The sequence below is a fragment of the Microcebus murinus genome, chromosome 15 (genome assembly GCF_040939455.1).
Source record: "Microcebus murinus isolate Inina chromosome 15, M.murinus_Inina_mat1.0, whole genome shotgun sequence".
In the NCBI taxonomy this organism is placed as follows: Eukaryota; Metazoa; Chordata; class Mammalia; order Primates; family Cheirogaleidae; genus Microcebus; species Microcebus murinus.
The window spans coordinates 62866101-62884639 of NC_134118.1; the positions used below are offsets into that span (position 1 = coordinate 62866101).

The 18539-nt window shown below is 34.7% G+C and overlaps 1 protein-coding gene across 2 annotated transcripts; it reads right to left on the minus strand.

The window, feature by feature from the left end:
* Positions 1 to 1042: 1042 nt before the first annotated feature.
* Positions 1043 to 18494, minus strand: CFAP96 (cilia and flagella associated protein 96). 2 transcript variants are annotated; one of them, XM_012784931.3, is made up of 8 exons: positions 18239 to 18494; positions 15974 to 16157; positions 14242 to 14461; positions 11150 to 11287; positions 10973 to 11048; positions 7385 to 7564; positions 5608 to 5774; positions 1043 to 1286 (listed from the first exon to the last, which is right to left on the minus strand). In XM_012784931.3, exons 2-8 carry the CDS (start codon positions 16071 to 16073, stop codon positions 1217 to 1219), a joined length of 951 nt encoding a protein of 316 aa, XP_012640385.1. In that variant the 5' UTR covers positions 16074 to 16157; positions 18239 to 18494; the 3' UTR covers positions 1043 to 1216. The 2 variants fall into 2 exon arrangements, with proteins under 2 accessions (XP_012640385.1, XP_012640386.1); XM_012784932.3 differs by having other exon boundaries at positions 18231 to 18494.
* Between the last annotated feature and the right edge of the window lie 45 nt (positions 18495 to 18539).

Below are 18539 nucleotides of genomic sequence, written 5' to 3' on the forward strand. Positions count from 1 at the left end.
GCTAATAATGTTGGCTTGCCACAATTTCATGGATTCTAATAGAAGACATGAAACTCCTGGGTCAGAGATAAAGGACAGTTTGTTACCACAAAAGCAATAGCCAGAGTATCAGCATTTTTGCATCAGTACTCCATGTCCCAATTTCTACAGGCAACATGAAGAGGGCTACTTAGTGGGTTGAAAGCAAAGAAGTTCAGAGAACTCAAATCTTTTATAATGTGTAATAAGCATGCCTGCCCTTTGCTGTAGATGGGAAACATTATCTTTATTATACTGTACAGCAAGAGCACATCTACCCTGGCTCCAGAGGAGACACTATCTCTACTTCCAAGGCTGTAAACAAACCTGTCCTTTGCTGCAGACAGAGATGCTATATCTTCCAAGACTGCTTTCTACATACTTCCTTATTTAATTTTGTCCAGTGCTTTCTCCACACTTATTGAAGTGATCATGTGCTTTTTCTCCTTTAATCTGTTAATATGGCAAACTAGAGGGTAGGACTTAGGGGGCATGCTTCAGGAGAGGCAGCTTTGCACAGCTAGAGAGGAGCATGAGAGGATACCAACGAGGAACCTCATCTATCTTGCATCTTTGTAATTTTTATAAGATACTCGCCTCCTTCACCCAACACATTCTGCCATTGGCTGAATAATCTGATGTTTTACATAAACTGTAAGTAGGAGGCCTGACACCACATAAGCTGAAGCATTTGCCTCACTATATAGTGTGCATATACATGAACCTATGCACTATAAATGCATCTAATATTTATCCTTGATGTTAAGAATGCAAAATAGGCTATGACACTTGGATAGCTGTCAATCCAGTTTTCAACACCTCTGAGAAGAAAGAGCAAGTTAAGAATTTACTATATACTTCCTACCCTTCCAGCCCCCACCTCCCTCACAGCCCTACCCTCCAACTCTGCAATTCTTTTAACATTAGGAGTAAAAGCTTTCAAATGATATACTTCATAAAATCTCTAAAAAATTATATTCTGCTCAGAAATATAGATCTAAAAACACAGATTAGCAATCACATATTAAATTATTAGGAAATACTATTTATTGATTAAGTAGTAGTAATACAATAAGGAAGGGTATTAGAGTTGCAGGTTTAAATTTCTTTTAAATGCTTGAGCTATCTGGACCACAATATCTTACATTTTTTCAAATAATTAGCTCTTGATAATAAATTGCTGGTAGTCAGGATCTAATTAGCCACTTGTCTCCCAGTTGTTAATAGACTGTACTGAGGCAGTCTTGTAGTTCTTCATATTTAATGCCCTAAAATTGGAAAATAAATGCACATTTAATTTTATAGGTACAGGTAATATATCTACATTCTTATAAAAACTTTTTTGCCTTAAAAAATTTTAAAGTAATATATTTTATAACATATTAATAATCCAAAACCAACATTTTCTCACAAACTTAAACAATTTCTCTTTATTAAAGTCAGATATACTTAGAAAACTTAATTTCAGAAGGAAAACAACTATGAAACCAACTGTAAATACTACTGTCCAAAGGTTTATTAGTCTTAAAATTAGAGTAAAAGAAAACTTGATTTAGGATATTGTTTGTGATAACATAAAAAGAAAGAAATTTCAATAAATTCAAGATTACTAAAAGAACACCAATTACTCTTCTCTTTTTCCTACTTCAAACATACATTCTGTGGCATCACAGAAATTTCTCAGGTTCTCTGGATAGAAAAGAGCACAGAGAAAACCTGAAATATTATCCCAAACATAAAATTCCATCTAACTGAGGGTGGATGTGTTGAGGAAAATTCTAATTTTATTGTCTATTAGGTAAAGTTGGTCAGAGTACTGATATGTGGCTTGCCAAAGGTTAAAAGTCAAAGGACATATAGAAGAAAAGCTCCATATCTTCCTGTCTCTAAGTCCAATACTCTATAGGATCATTTGGCCATAAAAAGAAACTCAGTGATAATCAGTTTTTATTGATTCTCTTAGAAAATTTGAATTTTGCTAGGTCAAAATCAATTTCTTTACTTATTCCACAAACTTGTCACCCAAGTGCTACGAAGAGTAGATAAAATATGCAAAATATCAGTTATCATCATCATCTATGTTAGCTTATTAAAACCCATGTGAGTTAAGCCATCATTCAAATTATATTTCTAAAATTTGTTCATTCAAACTCATATAAAGTATCAGCAAACACATGGTAGGCTCAGAAAGCTTAAATTAGCTAATTATTGCATCTAATAAGAACTATTCCTTTCACCTATATTACCTCACTTATAATAGCACCTCATACGTCAGTGATTTTGTATTAATTGCATAGTTTAACTTCTATTTACAATTTGATGGTATCATAGCTATTTAGAGCTTTTGTCAAAGTATTTTATATTGGAATTTGGGGGAGTGGTTATTTTATTTTACATAAAATTTGAATGTACTGTGCTTCCAGTTAGTTGTCATGATACTATTAATAATATACATTAATACATTAATGAAATTGAATTTATGGGGAAGACATTGGTTCCAATACTCCTAATAAGATGCACACATGATTTAATACAGATGTCATAGATAGTATTAGAGGCAATAGAAATATACACAGCATTCTGTAGTTAACACTATTGACACATACAAATGCTCAAGAAATAACTTTATATAGCACACACTTGCTGCTTGGGGAAAATTGAGGTGTTTTGAAAAATATAAAAAACACAGTTACATGTACAAAATAACTATAACACAAGGTATAATGTGTTATGACTATAACACATAAAAGATAGGTTATATAGAGAAAAGTTTAGTAGAAGCTCCATCTGAGGATCTCAGTAGATGTTATAGAAGAGATGATAGAAAGCAGATAGAAAGTAGAATGAATAAACAGTAGCAACATAGCAGGGGGTAAAAAATGCTATATATATTTCATGAGGCTAAAGAAAAGGATATATGAAAATAATATGGACAAAGACAACATGAAAGTAGCTACAGTCACATTACAAGGGGCCTTCAGTTCTGTATATCAAATGTTTGAAAATAGATGGTGTTTAAAGCTAACACCCCTGTGAGACCAGAAAAATACAATTTCAATTTTTTTAGAAGAAAATACATCTTAAAGTACATAAAATACAGTAATCATGTCACAAAAAAGTGGGCTTACACGCATTCATTTTGTAAATATTCATGTCTGAAGTAAAAAACTATATAAGATTTTAAGTTTTCCCTATTTAAAATCATGTTTCTAATCTTGAGAACTCTCAACACAAAATTGAGTGCTAGATAAATCCCTGAACGATATAAAGGTTAAGATGCTCAAAGACTTGTATTTTTAATCTAAACAACTGGCTGAATGGATTAAAATACTGTAGTCAGAAAAGTTGATACCTATTGAAATTCTGGATGGATGCTGAGAGAATAAAATGTAAAAAAGCCACTGTTAAGTATCGGTGGACCACTGAATCTTCTCAATAGTCTCATGAGTAACAAGAGTAATGATTTTAGTATCACCATCACGTAGGTTAGACTGCTCCAAATTATCAAAGTTTTAAGACAGTATCAACTTTTTATGAAGTCTTTTTTTCCAAAAGAAGTCATGTGTTCAAAATTATATTCCTGATTAGGTAAAGGTTAACAAATACACTAGTATTTTTAAATTTATTCATAAAAATTTTAAATAATTTGTCTTTAGCTGGTTAGTTCTGTTGGTAAATATGTTGTTATAAAAAAGTTAATGGGGCCGGGCGCTGTGGCTCACGCCTGTAATCCTAGCTCTTGGGAGGCCGAGGCGGGCGGATTGCTCAAGGTCAGGAGTTCAAAACCAGCCTGAACAAGAGCGAGACCCCGTCTCTACTATAAATAGAAAGAAATTAATTGGCCAACTGATATATATATATAAAAAATTAGCCGGGCATGGTGGCGCATGCCTGTAGTCCCAGCTACCCGGGAGGCTGAGGCAGAAGGATCACTCGAGCCCAGGAGTTTGAGGTTGCTGTGAGCTAGGCTGACGCCATGGCACTCACTCTAGCCTGGACAACAAAGTGAGACTCTGTCTCAAAAAAAAAAAAAAAAAAAAAAAAAAAAAAAAAAAAAAAGTTAATGGGCAGTGAGACAGAAATACACTTTTGCAAAGAAAGGCAGTCTTATTTTCATGATATAATATTGTTATTATAATCTATCTCCAAATGTTAAAGATGTGCTACTGTTTTATAAAAGAAAAGAATGTAAATTTGATGTCCTTTACTTAATTCATTGTATGAATACATCACAGAAATATGTAGGCTTGTTTAAATGGCATTAAAACCTTTTCAAGGGAGCCGGGCGTGGTGGCTCACACCTGTAATCCTAGCACTCTGGGAGGCTGAGGCGGGTGGATTGCTCGAGGTCAGGAGTTCGAAACCAGCCTGAGCAAGAGCGAGACCCCGTCTCTATTATAAATAGAAAGAAATTAATTGGCCAACTAATATATAGAAAAAATCAGCCGGGCATGGTGGCGCATGCCTGTAGTCCCAGCTACTCGGGAGGCTGAGGCAGCAGGATCGCTTGAGCCCAGGAGATTGAGGTTGCTGTGAGCTAGGCTGACGCCACGGCACTCACTCTAGCCTGGGCAACAAAGTGAGACACTGTCTCAAAAAAAAAAAAAAAAAAAAACCTTTTCAAGGGATAGAAAAGTAATTAAATGGATTCTTTCACTTTTTCATGATCCTGCACACACACACACAGAATGACTGATTGTTTTTCTATAATTTGTATTCTAAACTCCAAAGAACATTTTAAATTTTGAAAGTGTTCAAAACATGGGTAAAATAGAAGTTTTAAGATACTTTGGTAATACACATATACTTTTTCTCAAAGCATTATAAGTGATGTTATTATTTTTAACTAACAAGAATATTTCCTGTTTTCACAGAAGATTATTTCAAAGTTAAGGACAGAACCCTCAAACATCATTAGGATTCCTTACAATTGCTGAGAAACTCCCTTTGAGAAATAGCCAATATATTTTTTTTTTATTTCGGCATATTATGGGGGTACAGATTTTAAGGTTTCAATAAATGCCCATTTCCCCCCTCCCCCCACAAGTCTGAGTCTCCAGCATTACCATCCCCCAGATGGTGCACATCTCACTAATTATATATGTATATACCCGCCCCCCTCCCCCCTCCCACCTGCCCAATACCCTATTACTGTAGTACCTATGTGACCACTTAGTTGCTGTTCAGTTAATACCAATTTGCTGGTGAGTATATGTGGTGCTTGTTTTTCCATTCTTGGGAAACTTCACTTAATAGTATGGGTTCCGAGAAATAGCCAATATTAACATATACTGCTAACTACAAATATTAATATCCAAGTAGTTTCAAATGACTCATAATAAGGTACTAATAGATTAACTTTTAAAATTATGGGCAGGATAGTTGCATAAGGATAAATTAAACCTTTTCAATTGAGATTTTCAGAAGATGAAAAAGAACTTCCCGAAGAGAAGACAGGTACATGGAAGGAGCCAAGATTTCTAAAATCAGCTTTTTAAAAGTATGTATAAATAAAAGACATAATTTTGAAGACCAAAACCTGAAAACAATTTTTTCTCAATTTACAGGCTAAATGTAAGATATTCCTACCTTTTGACGTTCAAAGTGATTATACTTTCAATTGGTCTGCTTTTTGGTCCACTTGGTGGATGGAAAATCTTAATATCTTTCTTGGTACTCTTTGACAATTTAGTCATATAAGGGTCAGCAGAATGTGATGGGTAAGGGTCAAATGTTCCTGCCTTCATTCCACCAGGCTACAAATAAAAATGAGACAATTTAATGTAGTTTTGTAAAAGGCTTCTACAAATTAGGTTGTGAAAAAGTTCATACATATTTTTGTAGTCTATGGAGTCAGTTTTACATTCACAGAAAGTTGCTTATACTGTTTAATTCAAATACTAGCAAAGGTTCACTCTACTACCAATTCTATAGGGTCAAACACTAATTTCAAATTTTCTCTATGAAAATGAAAATGTTTATAGTAAGGTGATATTCTAAACTATTGCCAAGCAGTGATATTTTAGTGAGAGTTTACCAGATCAGGCTATGACCTAGTTAGGGGAATGAGCCTATTACTGAGGGAATGAGACCTAGGTCAGATACATTTTGATAAGGGCACAGGAACAAGGAGCCTGGCACAACATGAGTTTACTAAGTACCAGTCAATGGCAGGAAAGATATTTTTTTTAAAAAATTAGCAATAGCACACAGAAATGGAAGTGAAAGGAAAATGTGATTTACTTTATACTTCTCTTATAGTCTATTAAAATGAGAATTTTGATTTGATAAAGATGGCATTTCAAAGTACTGGTATTGAAAAATGAATTATTCCATCAGTGAGATTAGAAACAACGTGCTTTTTTAAAAATCAAATTTACTGAAATCTAATTTATATAAAATAAACTATACCCATGTAAAGTGTACAATGTATGAGTTTTGACGGATGTATACACCCTTGAAACCATCACCACAATCAAGACACAGAAACTTCCATTATCATCCAAAGTATCCTCATCCCCCCAAAACTGGATTTTGAAAAAGATAAAAGCTGGATCCTTACCTTGTTCTTTACATCAAAATGCAATTCAGTATTTAAATGAAAAAGGATAAGACTAATAAAAGAAACCAAGAAGGTACATTATTCTAATACTGGTGGAAAAGAAGGCCAGTCTGAAAATGACATAAACCTTACCACAAAGGATTGATAAATTTGACTACATCAAATTGCTAAATTCCTGAACAGCTCGAAATATAACTAATGTCAAGGACCCAACAGACTAGAAAAATTATTTTCAACACAAATGACAAAAGAACAGTATCCTTAATATATGAAATGATCTTACAAGTCAATATGAGAAACACAAATATCCTAATACAAAGTCCATAAAGAAGATGCACAGGCAATTCACAGAAATTAAAAAAAAAAAAAAAAAGCCCAAAGCGTAAACTAAGGTTTATAAACCGTCAGAGCGTTTTATTTTTATTCTCACTTGTAAACTTCTGCAATAGGGAGATAGTTAATTTTAATCACCATTTCAAAAACTATAAGATGATTTGGCTTCTTATAGTTTTAAGAAAAACTAGGCCCTGGACCTAGAGAGGTATTAATACATAAAAAAATTCATTGTAAATTCAAATACATCTGAAAAAAATAATTATTTCATCACAAGAGTTTCATTATTTCCTACACTAGCCATGTGTGGTGATTTTACATAATCTTGTAAAAATGGAATTCATGATTCTTGGTATCCATAAAAGCAAAAGTTTATTATTTATATAGTTAATAAAATCATTTGATAGCAAGAGGCAGCATTTCTTTATTTTATAATGCTTAATGTTTTCCATTCTAAAATTTCTAACTTACCTTTTTACCAGGAGAAGAGGGTTTAAAAGGGCTTGGAACTAATGCTTTTTTCTCTTCTTTTTTAATTGGTGGTAAAGGTTTCTCAAAAAAATAAGGATTCGTGTCAAAATATTCCCTTGGGTAAAGATTTAACTTGAAAGGTGTGCCTTTAACTAAACGATGATGTTCTTCAATCTCTCTCTGTAAATTAAAGAGTTTGAAATTACATAGCATAAATTATGGGACAATAGTAAGTATAAAAATCATTAACTCTTAATAAAGTAGACTAAAATGCATGTTATTAAATATAGATTTAAAAAGACAACTATAAAATAAATACTGATACATTTTTTCACTTTTTGCAAATATAAAATCTGATATTTCATCATTCAACAACTGAACTGAAAACACTTGATAAATGAAATCTAAAATAGATAGGTATTTGAGAGAAGACTAATTTTTACTACTAGGAACCCTGCTACAGCACTTTCAGAATTCTCTACTCCTTTCAGATTTTTCTCCTGATTTTGCTTTTCCTCTTCCTTTCTCCAGCCTTACAGGACTTTCATCCATTCTTGGCAATCTGCTCTCCTCTTTTCCACATCACAACAGTACTTAAAATTTATCCTATCTGTCCTTTTGGGAAGTATTGCTCAAAATTTAGTTTTCATGAGACTCACTTTTTTTTTTTTTTTTTTGAGACAGAGTCTCACTTTGTTGCCCAGGCTAGAGTAAGTGCCATGGCAGCAGCCTAGCTCACAGCAACCTCAGACTCCTAGGCTCAAGCGATCCTACTGCCTCAGCCTCCCGAGTAGCTGGGACTACAGGCATGCACCACCATTCCCGGCTAATTTTTTCTGTATGTATTAGTTGGCCAATTAATTTTCTTTCTATTTATAGTAGAGATGGGGTCTCGCTCTTGTTCAGGCTGGTTTCGAACTCCTGACCTCGAGCAATCCACCCGCCTCGGCCTCCCAGAGTGCTAGGATTACAGGCGTGAGCCACCGCGCCCGGCCTCATGAGACTCACTTGATAATTTACTTAAATTAGAAATTACCAAGCTCTTCCCTCAAAGATTTCTGATTGCACTGGTCTGCTGCATAGCTCACTAATCTGCAGGTTTAACAGTCACCCCAGGTGATTCTGATGCATGTTATTCTAAGGCAATGTTTGAAGGATCACTTTTTACCAAAGCACAGTCACCTTTTACCAGAAGAATATTGTATTTGTTTTAGTAACCCCTGCCCTAGAATATTTAGTTGGGTACTGATCAGCACATGTGTGAGAAAACTACTCAAAGCCGAGAAAAGAACTACCTGAAAGAATTAAAAGTAACAGTGTCTGGCTCTCAGACAGAACTGGGAATAGTGCTGCTGCCCATCAGCTATGCTAGAAAATTCAATGATTAATATAGCATGGGGTAGAGTATCCAGAAAGATCTTGCCTCAGTGGTGGGTAATAATTAGCCCTAATCAGCACTGCTCCTGTCACAGCTAACAAATTTTAAATGCAAGATCTGAAAAGATCGAACCATTTCTAAGTAATTTAACTGCATTCCAGAACAAAGCCCAAGAATATTTAAGAATACAAAAACATACAGCACTCAACAAAATTCCCAGTACCTGACATCCAATAAAAAATTACCAGTAATTCAAAGTAGGAAAATATGACCTCCATACTAATATGAAAATTCAATTATTTGAAATCAACCAAGAACTGATACTGATGTTAGCATTAGCAGAGGACATTAAAATAATAAGCATTCAAGTTCGAGCCTAGCCTGAGCAACAGAGTGAGACCCCCGTCTCTACAAAAAATTTAAGAATTAGCCAGTTATGGTGGCACATGCCTGTAGTCCCAGCTACTTGGGAGGCTGAAGCAAGAGGACTGATTCAGTCCAAGAGTTTGAGAATGCAGTGAGCTATGATGAGTATTACAGAAGAATAATTTAGTGACCTGGAAGACACAGCAATAGTAGAAACTATCCCAAGTGACATACAGAGAAGAAAAAGAATTTTCAAAAAGTGAATAGGGAATCAGTAAGTTGTGTGACAATTACAAGAGACCTAATACACATGTAATTGGGACCTCTGAAGGAGAAGAGGAAAAAGGAGAGATTTTTTAAAATCTGAATAATGGCTTGAAATATTCCAAATTTGATAAAACCATAACCTCAAAGATCCAAGAAGCTCAATAAACCCCAAGCACAAGAAGCATGAAGGAAAACAACCCAAAGGCACATGGTAATCAAATCAGTGATAAAAAGAAAACCTTTTAAGTAGCCAGAGAAAATGACACATTACATACAGAAGAACAAAAATTAGTATTATAGCAGACTTTCCATCAGAAAGAATTCAAGCAAGAAGACAGTGGAGTAACCTTTTGAAAATACTAAAAGGAAAAGCAAGATACATTTTTCAAAATTAGTTTTAGAATTAATTTTAGGAAATCCAGGAACATAAAATTTCTGACTCATGTATAATAAGTTCTGAAAATGAGAATAAAAGAGCTTTAGTGTAAAGAGAAAAAAGTATCTTATACCCATAAGGATTAGGATGAAATACTAATTACTGAGCCATTGGTAAAATTACATTGTATGCATGTAATATGTATGCATTATTATTCCTATACATGAGAAGTAGTTTATATATAATTATATATAAACTGCATAATTCATATATAGAAACAAAGCTGCTTATTTTCAAATGACCAAGGTTTCTGCCCAATTTAACAAAAAACTTCCTGGGTTTGGACATGCTCATTTTCAAAATTGGCTACTAGTCTATCTTACATTCCCACTGCCATTTAAAATCAGCACAGCAAAATTGTTGAAGCCTATATATTTACAAAAACAAAAACAAATAAAGTGATTGCCATTTAATTTCTGTTGCTTAAAGTCCAAACTAACTTGACTTCTCATTACTACCGGCTTTCTTTAAGTTATGTTGATATTGTTACATTATGTTGATATTGTTCTAAAATGTATAAAGTTCCTCTATGTACTCAAGTGTAGACATTCCCCACAGTTTCATTATAAGTCAAATACAGTATACAGTGAGTGTAAGAGACATATGCCAGTATATTTTAGTTTTTATTTCTGCCATTGAATGAAGTGAGCAGTTTTCTTCCTTCCTTTCACTCTCTCTCCCATAAGAATTCATCCATCCTCTGACCTTTACTTTTTCCCATCAGCCTACCACTCCTCCATGGGCTCACCATAATGGTTTTTTGACCAGCCCCAAAGTATTACCATTGCCTTCTTAGGCACAAAATATTAAAGAGTGGTGGAAATATCACTAAGAGTTAGGATATGACTCTTAAAATAGAGCATAGTTGATCAGGCCAAGTTAAGTCTCACAGCACGTTTAGAGAGATGTAAAACAGGTGTGGTAAACCAAGTAGCGAATAAAATTCATCCTAGAGGGAGCTAAGAGGATCTACTACAGCAAGACGTGGAAATCTAAGGTAAAATGATCACAACCATATGATCACAACCAGTCTGCCATTGCCCTAGGTGATAGAAATAGAATAAAAACTAAAGCATAAGTGAATTCTCAGGGTTAACCCAAATAAGAGAAAGTTTGAAAAATTCAAAATAGATTCTTTTACCTTGAAATTTACTTTTGATGCATCATAGAAATCAGCAGAGTGTGAAAACTGTTTGCCTATGGTAATATTTGCATAGCTAAGGAAGGAAAATAAGTAGCGGTGACTTCGAGGTTTAGAAATTTTTAATTTAATTTTTAAAATTCAAAACAAATGATACGTAAATATTAAAAAGCTTACCCATATCCAGTTCCTTTCTTTCCTGGGCTTGTATATAAATTCTTTCCAGGTGGCTTATACTTGTCTCTGGGCTTTGACTCAGCACTGAAGAATGGGACCGGACCACCTATGGTTCCATAGTAGGTTCCGAATCCACAGCTTAAATACAATATTTTTTAAGTTTTTTAACTTAAAAAGGAGGTTAAAATGGGAAATTTCATGTTGCATATATTTTACAATAATTTTTTAAAAGATGAAAAAAGGAGAAAATGTTATGCAACAGAATTGATTTGATTTCAGTAAGAAAAAAATTTTTATTAGTTTTTGTTTTCCTCATATGTTTTTAATAATTTTATGCTTATTTTATTTATTTATTTTTTTAGAGTTCAGCTTTTTATCGAACATGTTATAAAAGAGATTTAGTAAAAAAGACCAAATCCCATGTCATCGTGGGACTCCTCAGATTCTTCTTCCTCGGCTTCCACTTTGATCTCCTCAGCTGCGGCGGCGGCGGAGGGGCAGGGCCTCGGCCGGTGCAGCGCCACCTGCCGGAGCAGCTCCGCCCGCCTCTTACGCTTATTTTAAATGTTCTACAAACAGGACTTTAGATTCTTTCCCCCCCTCCCCCTTTTATTTTATTTCTTCAACCCTTCACAGCCAAGGACTTTATATTCTTTAGGAAGTTATAATACTTCCCATTAATTCAGTTGACTCTAACAATAAGCAGACTTGTTTTTAGGTGAATTTCTGGGCACTTTATGGTAATAAATGGCTAATTTCTTCTGACCATCTACTCACTAGAAACTACACATTCAAAACATATATTTTAAACTATTGTTTCCACTGCTAATGGGAAAGTGAATCTCACAGAATATGGGTGCTCATTTTCTTCTTTTTGGTATATACCTTATTACTTTACTGTAGAAAAAAGTTAACTAAACATATTATTTTCTTCAACTTTATTTATATATAATATATAATTTTATATATATATGTAGTTTTTTTCCCCCAAGAGACGGGGTCTTGCTATGTTGCCCAGGCTGGAGTGCAGTGGCTATTCACAGGCGTGATCCCACTACTCATCAGCACAGGAGTTTTGACCTGCTCCATTTCCAACCTGGGCCAGTTCACCCCTCCTTAGGCAACCTGGTGGTCCCCGGCCCAGGGAGGTCACCATATTGATCCCGAACTTAGTGCGGACAGGCGACTGGCATAGCACACTACAGCCCAGAACTCCTGGACTCAAGCGATCCTCCTCCTGCCTCAGCCTCCCAAGTAGCTGGGACTACAGGCGCCGGCCACTGCGTCTGGCATCTTTTCTTCAACTTTAATGTTAAATTTTCTGGGCACACATTATCTATATAATCAATAAACTACTATCTGGTACTTTAATAAAAAAGATAGCTAATGTGAGTAACAGGCATAGTTTTTAATTTCTAAGTTATCACTGAAGTAAATAAGTTTTAATAATAAGAAAATGATCTACAAAACAAATGACACCCTGCTATAAAAACTTGACACTGTTTATACATAAGTTAAAATTTTCAAAAACTAGAAAGACATCAACATCAATTAATTATCTCCAGCCTACAAATGGTAGAAGAGGATATTCATTTTTATTAATCCCTCTTTATGAACATATGTCATAAAATTCCAAAACGACAATAAGAAAATAAAACAATGATAATGCAAAGAAAAGAACAACTGTGCACAGGCATAATTTAACTAGAATGTGATTTAATGCAAGCAGTAAATGTCACTATATTTGGCATTTATTAAATGCCTATGGTTCTATAACTTGATGTTGAATAAATGCCTATAGGAAGGCTTCTTATTTATATCACCAATGTCTCCTTTTGAAAACATTTTCTGTACTCCACTAAATTACAGGTATTTTTCACATATCTGAGTTTTTAAAAGAAAGAAAAGCTAGTCTAATTATAAAACTGTTATTTCTTAGCTGCCATATGAATATATGAATATTATAAACCAATGTTATCAGGGCAGCAATTCCCAAGTATTACCGCATAGGTCAAAGTTCATCACAGGCCAAGGTTGGGGGGGAGTTGGTGGGAGGGGGAAGTCTGAAAAATAGGAATAAGTTATATAAAGGGTAAAATACATATAATACATAAAAAGAAATGAAGTAGTGTCAGAAAAATCTACATTTTTAAATTTATATCTAAGAAAATAAGCCCAAGAAATATTAATAATAATAAAAATAAATAATTCAACTCTACCCAAAGTATGAAAAGGTAGAAAAATATTAAACTATAATGAAAGAAGAAAAGAAAACCCTCACACTGAATAAGGAGCATAATTTTGGCTGAGAAGAGAAGACTGCCTATGAGAATTAGAAGTCTGATTAATAGAAATGTAGTTTTATTAGTCTCAAAAAGTATAACAAATAAGCACAAAATTAGACTTCAATTAATTCTCATCTGTCATAAATTCTAAATTGAGAGAGTCGAAGTTACTTAATGTAAATGAACATTGTATTTTAAATCTCTGCTATATAGCAACATAGTCTATATATAACATAGACTACATGGTCTTATTTGTTAAACTAATGATTTAAAGTTAAGAAAAAAAGAACCTTCACATTGACAACTGTCACAACTAAAATATTGTTAAACCACCACATAAGTGTATCTTCACAATGATTTTTAAACAATGTCTCTCTGATCAATTATTTTCTTTATCAAAAAAGTATTTCTCCTGATTTTACATTTTTTATTTATACTATGTAAAAGCATAAAAAATAATCAAGGGCACAGAAATGATAACTCAAGGCAATTTGTTTCCCAAACCTGACTCTTGCAAAGTTTCTAAACAAATTATTTTTATTATTTACTTGGCTTTTATTATATAAACTAATAGAGAAAAGTGACACAGGTAATCCAAATTTTAATTTAATAATATACTTTATCAAAATTGCCTGTCAATATAAATCATTCAATATAACTACCTCCACCTAAGACAAACTAACCTTAAATCATACTTAAAATTAATCTCAGTCCTACAGAAAAATAAACATTTAATTTAGAGATAAATCAGAGATAGAGAAAGGTATAAGAAATCTATTCAAGACTTGTTTTTCCCCAAACACTTACGGCTTTTTTTCTCCACTACTAGGGAGGAAGGCTTTGGCTAGATTTTTTTTGGCTTCTTCCATCATATACTGTCTCCTCACTTGATTCAGATTTATGTAGCCTTCACCTTCAAAAATCCTTACAAAATGGGGATCAAAATAACCTGCCTGGAGATCTGACATTCCTTTGGATCCCCCAGGTAGCATCTGTCTATTTTTGCTTGCAGCCTCATTAAAGGGTCCTTTAAAAATAAATTAGGAATATTACAATTTTGAGCTCACTAGTAACTAATGGGACATGGAAAATAACAGAAAAGTTTCCAAACGTGGTTTGGGGCAATTATGATTTTTGAGCTTTAAAAACTTACTGTTTCAAAACATTCGCTGAAAGCTCTGGGTTAAAAGCTTTATTGACAATAAAGGCTAAGATGTTATCATTAAAACATTTGAACATTTAGGTTAAGGTCCTGGTTATACACTCTTAATTTTAGAGTTGGAAGAAAACCTAAAGGTTATCTACTCCAGTATTTCTCCATCTAAGTACCAGGAAACACTGTTTGTATGACACACCAGTAAGAGCGTGTGCACAGGTTAAAGACAAGGGTGTTTCATACTCAAATTGAAGCAATTCCCCTCCTAGGTACATACTCAAGACACATGAGTGCCTATGTCCACTAAAGACATGAATAAGAATATTCACAGCAGTTTTATTCATAATGATCAAAAACAAGAAACAGCCCAATGTCCATCAATAAGAGAACAGATTAAAAACTTTTGGTATTTACAGAATGAAATACTAGTAGTCCAATAATTTTTTAAAGGCTGTTTTCACAAATATTTAGAACTTCTTTTACAGTTTGAGAGCTATAGAAGAGCTCTATTTGAGACGTCCTTCAGTAATGTGAAAAATTTTTTGAAGTGTACACTACCATTAATTCGACTGGATATTGAAATGTGAATTTGTATCACTGGATTTTTTTAACCTGAATTTTTGAAAAGATAGTACATTCAAATAGTTCCAAATTCAAAAGTATAAACATCTTCACAATAAGTCTTCCATACTTAGCCACCCAGTTGCTCTTCCACAAGCAATGACATTTAGTTTTCTAGAGAATGTTTAGGCATATTCAAGTGAATATTTTCATATATATACTTTTTGATTGTTAATGCTTAGCATACTATATGCACTATTCAAATACACCTTGCTTTTTATTTAACAATGTATCTTGGAGATTTTACAAATCAGTGTTTTCTTTATTATTGTTATATAAGGTCATTGGATATCCAAAAATATAACTGAGATGTAAAATATTTATTTACTTTAGCTCTTTTTATTATTTATGACTTTTCTAAAAATCCCTCTGCCATTCATTTAGCATTTCATTTTTCAGGAAACTAATAATGGTTGGCCTTCTTGGATACAAATGTAAATACCGTCTGCATAGTGGAGTGTCTCATTTAAAAAGAAAAAGCTAAAAGCAAATAATTCTGGGAGAAAACTGCCATTCACCTTTAGAAAGAAATAAAATTGCTGTATGAGGACAATAATTGGGTATAGAGTAGCCCAATAAAATGAATTTCCTACTCTTATAAAATTAAGTTCTCTCATTATAGAAATTTTACAAAGCAATCAACTTTAGAATTAAATGCTTTAAAACATAGACCATTGAAAATATATGACTTAAACATTAAATTCAAAATTTCTTATAGAAAATACCCACTGTTCGGCAGTAAAGAAAACCAAATATACTTACGATTATAGTGTGACACATATTTATCACCAACAGTAATATATTCCATCTCACTGAAGAGGCCAATCCTCTCCATATCCGTTTTCCCTACTTCTGCAGGCATGGTTGGTTCTTGTAGTGGTGTTCTCTATCTTGGTATCTCTATCTTCAAAAATTTCCTTAGAGCTACTTCTTTTACAGTAAAATCCTAATTTACAATGAAAAATGAAGGGGAAAAGTTTAGGGAAAAAGTGATCACTAAATTTCAGTTGCAATTACTTTCAGTATGACAGCTTTAACATCCACTGTAAAACAACAGTCCCAGATTCTGTGGGGAAAGAATTTATCCTGAGGGGTTGGGGCAAATAGTGGGATTGAAAATTATCCCATGAACCCTACCCTTGTGAACCTTACCCTCCATGTGAAGTGCCAACAAATTACAAAGGAATGTAAATCATCTGTTACACTGCTTGAAATGATAAAATTATTACTGTATAGTATATTATAAATAACATGTAAACAAATCCTTCTGTTGAGAAGTTCAGGGTCAATTTAAAAATTATAATTATATAAGGCAGACATTTTTACAGTTCAGATAAAATGATTTAAACAGCCTGTATTGTCCCTCACATTGAAAATTGTAACAGCTTTTCAGAACACACAACACATTGCCCTACAGTTCTTGAGGTTTTTTTTCAAGTTTAAAAGAATATAAGAAATGTGCCACTGGCAAAATCAGCTCATAGAGGGAAGGTAGGGAGAGAACAATTATTTAGGCAAGATAACAACAAAGCAAATAAAAATTCCACAGTAAATTCTCAATATTTGCTAAAGGGCAGATGCAACTGTGAGTTTTTTTGAAATGACCACTTCGGATGAAGGTGAAATATCACATGAAACATGCAACTCTTTATTTAGAAATTAATTTTTTAAATTAGATGTGTCTTAAAAAGGAGGAGCAAAGAATACTTGCCTCCATCTCACCCTAATGTTTTAAAGCATCAACTATGAGCTCTCCACTGGGCATACATTAGTGAATAAAACAAACGTTGGCTTATGCTTCCCAATTTATAATCCAAGGTAAGAACATTTTACCTTAAATTTAGAGCAAGCTGTTTCAATGACTCTTAGCAAGCTTGTCTATTTGGAACTGTGGCTCATCTAAGCATGAATCATTTCTAATGCATAATATCAAAGGGGCAAGTGAAGATTCATTTTAAACTAAAACACACACGCACACACACAAAATACAACACCCTTCCCCTATCCTACCTCTTCCACTGATCAGGTATGCTTTAGAACTAAACGTCAGTCAATTGGGATGTAGTACTTTGATATACATCGTATTTTAAATCTCCACCCCACTGCCCAACCATAAAGCCTTCCTGTGCTGCTACAGAGGTTTAAATCTTTTAAATGGCCCACGAGGTCCACTAAATCAGCCAGCCTCATCCGTCGCCATGAAGATCCCCCTCTCTCGACCCCTTAGATGCATTTATTTTCTGGCGGTTCTTAGGTTGGGCTCCCTGCAGGCACGGGACTACCACTTATTTTGTTTCACTGTAGGCCAGTACTTCAGCCTGCCGACCCTTCCACACAAACACTTAAGACTGATTCTTCAGATTGCTCAATTTATTCACTTCTTTAACTCCCTCAATGATAGTGGCATGTACTTTTCTCCTTCCAAGCCCTCATCATGGTTATCTGCTGGGTCATCATTCACATTCGCAGTGTCGTGTAGGGATCCTTTCATTAACAGCTGTTTTCCCCACTAAACTGTTGGCTACGCAAAGGCAGGAACGGTGGTATCAGTTTGGGTCCAGACCACAGCATTCCCAGTGTCTGCGCACACCATTCTGCGAGCTACTGAGGAAGGAAAGGAATGTTCTTATCCAGAACTTTGACACTACTTAACTCTTCTTGAGCAACATTTACAAAATTATTCACTCATTCCACTGAACAGATATTTTGCAAACCCCTCCTCCGGGCAAGGCTTGCTGGTAGAATCTAGAAAAACAGATTTTAAAAGACATAGATAGATCCTGCCCCCAGGAAGCTTACAATCTTGTAGACAAAACAATACAGTGTAACACAAATAGAATTTGGCAGGTTCCCTTCGAAAGGTAGGGGAAAATGTCGAGGGGTGGAGGGTGGTGAAGAAGGGGCAGAAAACTTCTGGCTCAGATGATGACGAAATTATGAATATTTCCCATTAGGGAAACAGAGGCTCCGAACAGGAAGGTTATCTAAGGGGCAACAAACACCTAGTGTCTGCACGAACCAAGTCACCTCTCAGAAGTGCTTGAGATCAGGTCGTCCCAATCGGATAACTGAGATCAGGTCGTCCCAGTTCCAGTCCGGGTTAACTGGGCTGCAGGAGCCACGAGGGCTCCAAGTCGCCCTGGAGCAAGCCCCTCCCGCAAGAGGCCCTGGCCACGAAGCGCCTCCGCACCGTCCGCGCGCACGTCCTTCGTTGTGACGCGTTGCCCCGGGCACCGGAGAATCCACTCCAAATACGCTAGGAGGCGCAGCGTGGCACGCCCCGTGACGTAACGGCACCAGGCATGCTGGGAGTTGGAGTCGACCCGCC

Coding starts and splice junctions, on each gene's coding strand:
- CFAP96 (XM_012784931.3), bottom strand. CDS start 16,073: ATGCCTGCAGAAGTAGGGAAAACGGATATGGAGAGGATTGGCCTCTTC. Junction 7,565..10,972: donor CATCAAAAGTAAATTTCAAG/GTAAAAGAATCT, acceptor TTTAATTTACAG/AGAGAGATTGAAGAACATCA. Junction 5,775..7,384: donor CCTCTTCTCCTGGTAAAAAG/GTAAGTTAGAAA, acceptor TTTTATTTGTAG/CCTGGTGGAATGAAGGCAGG.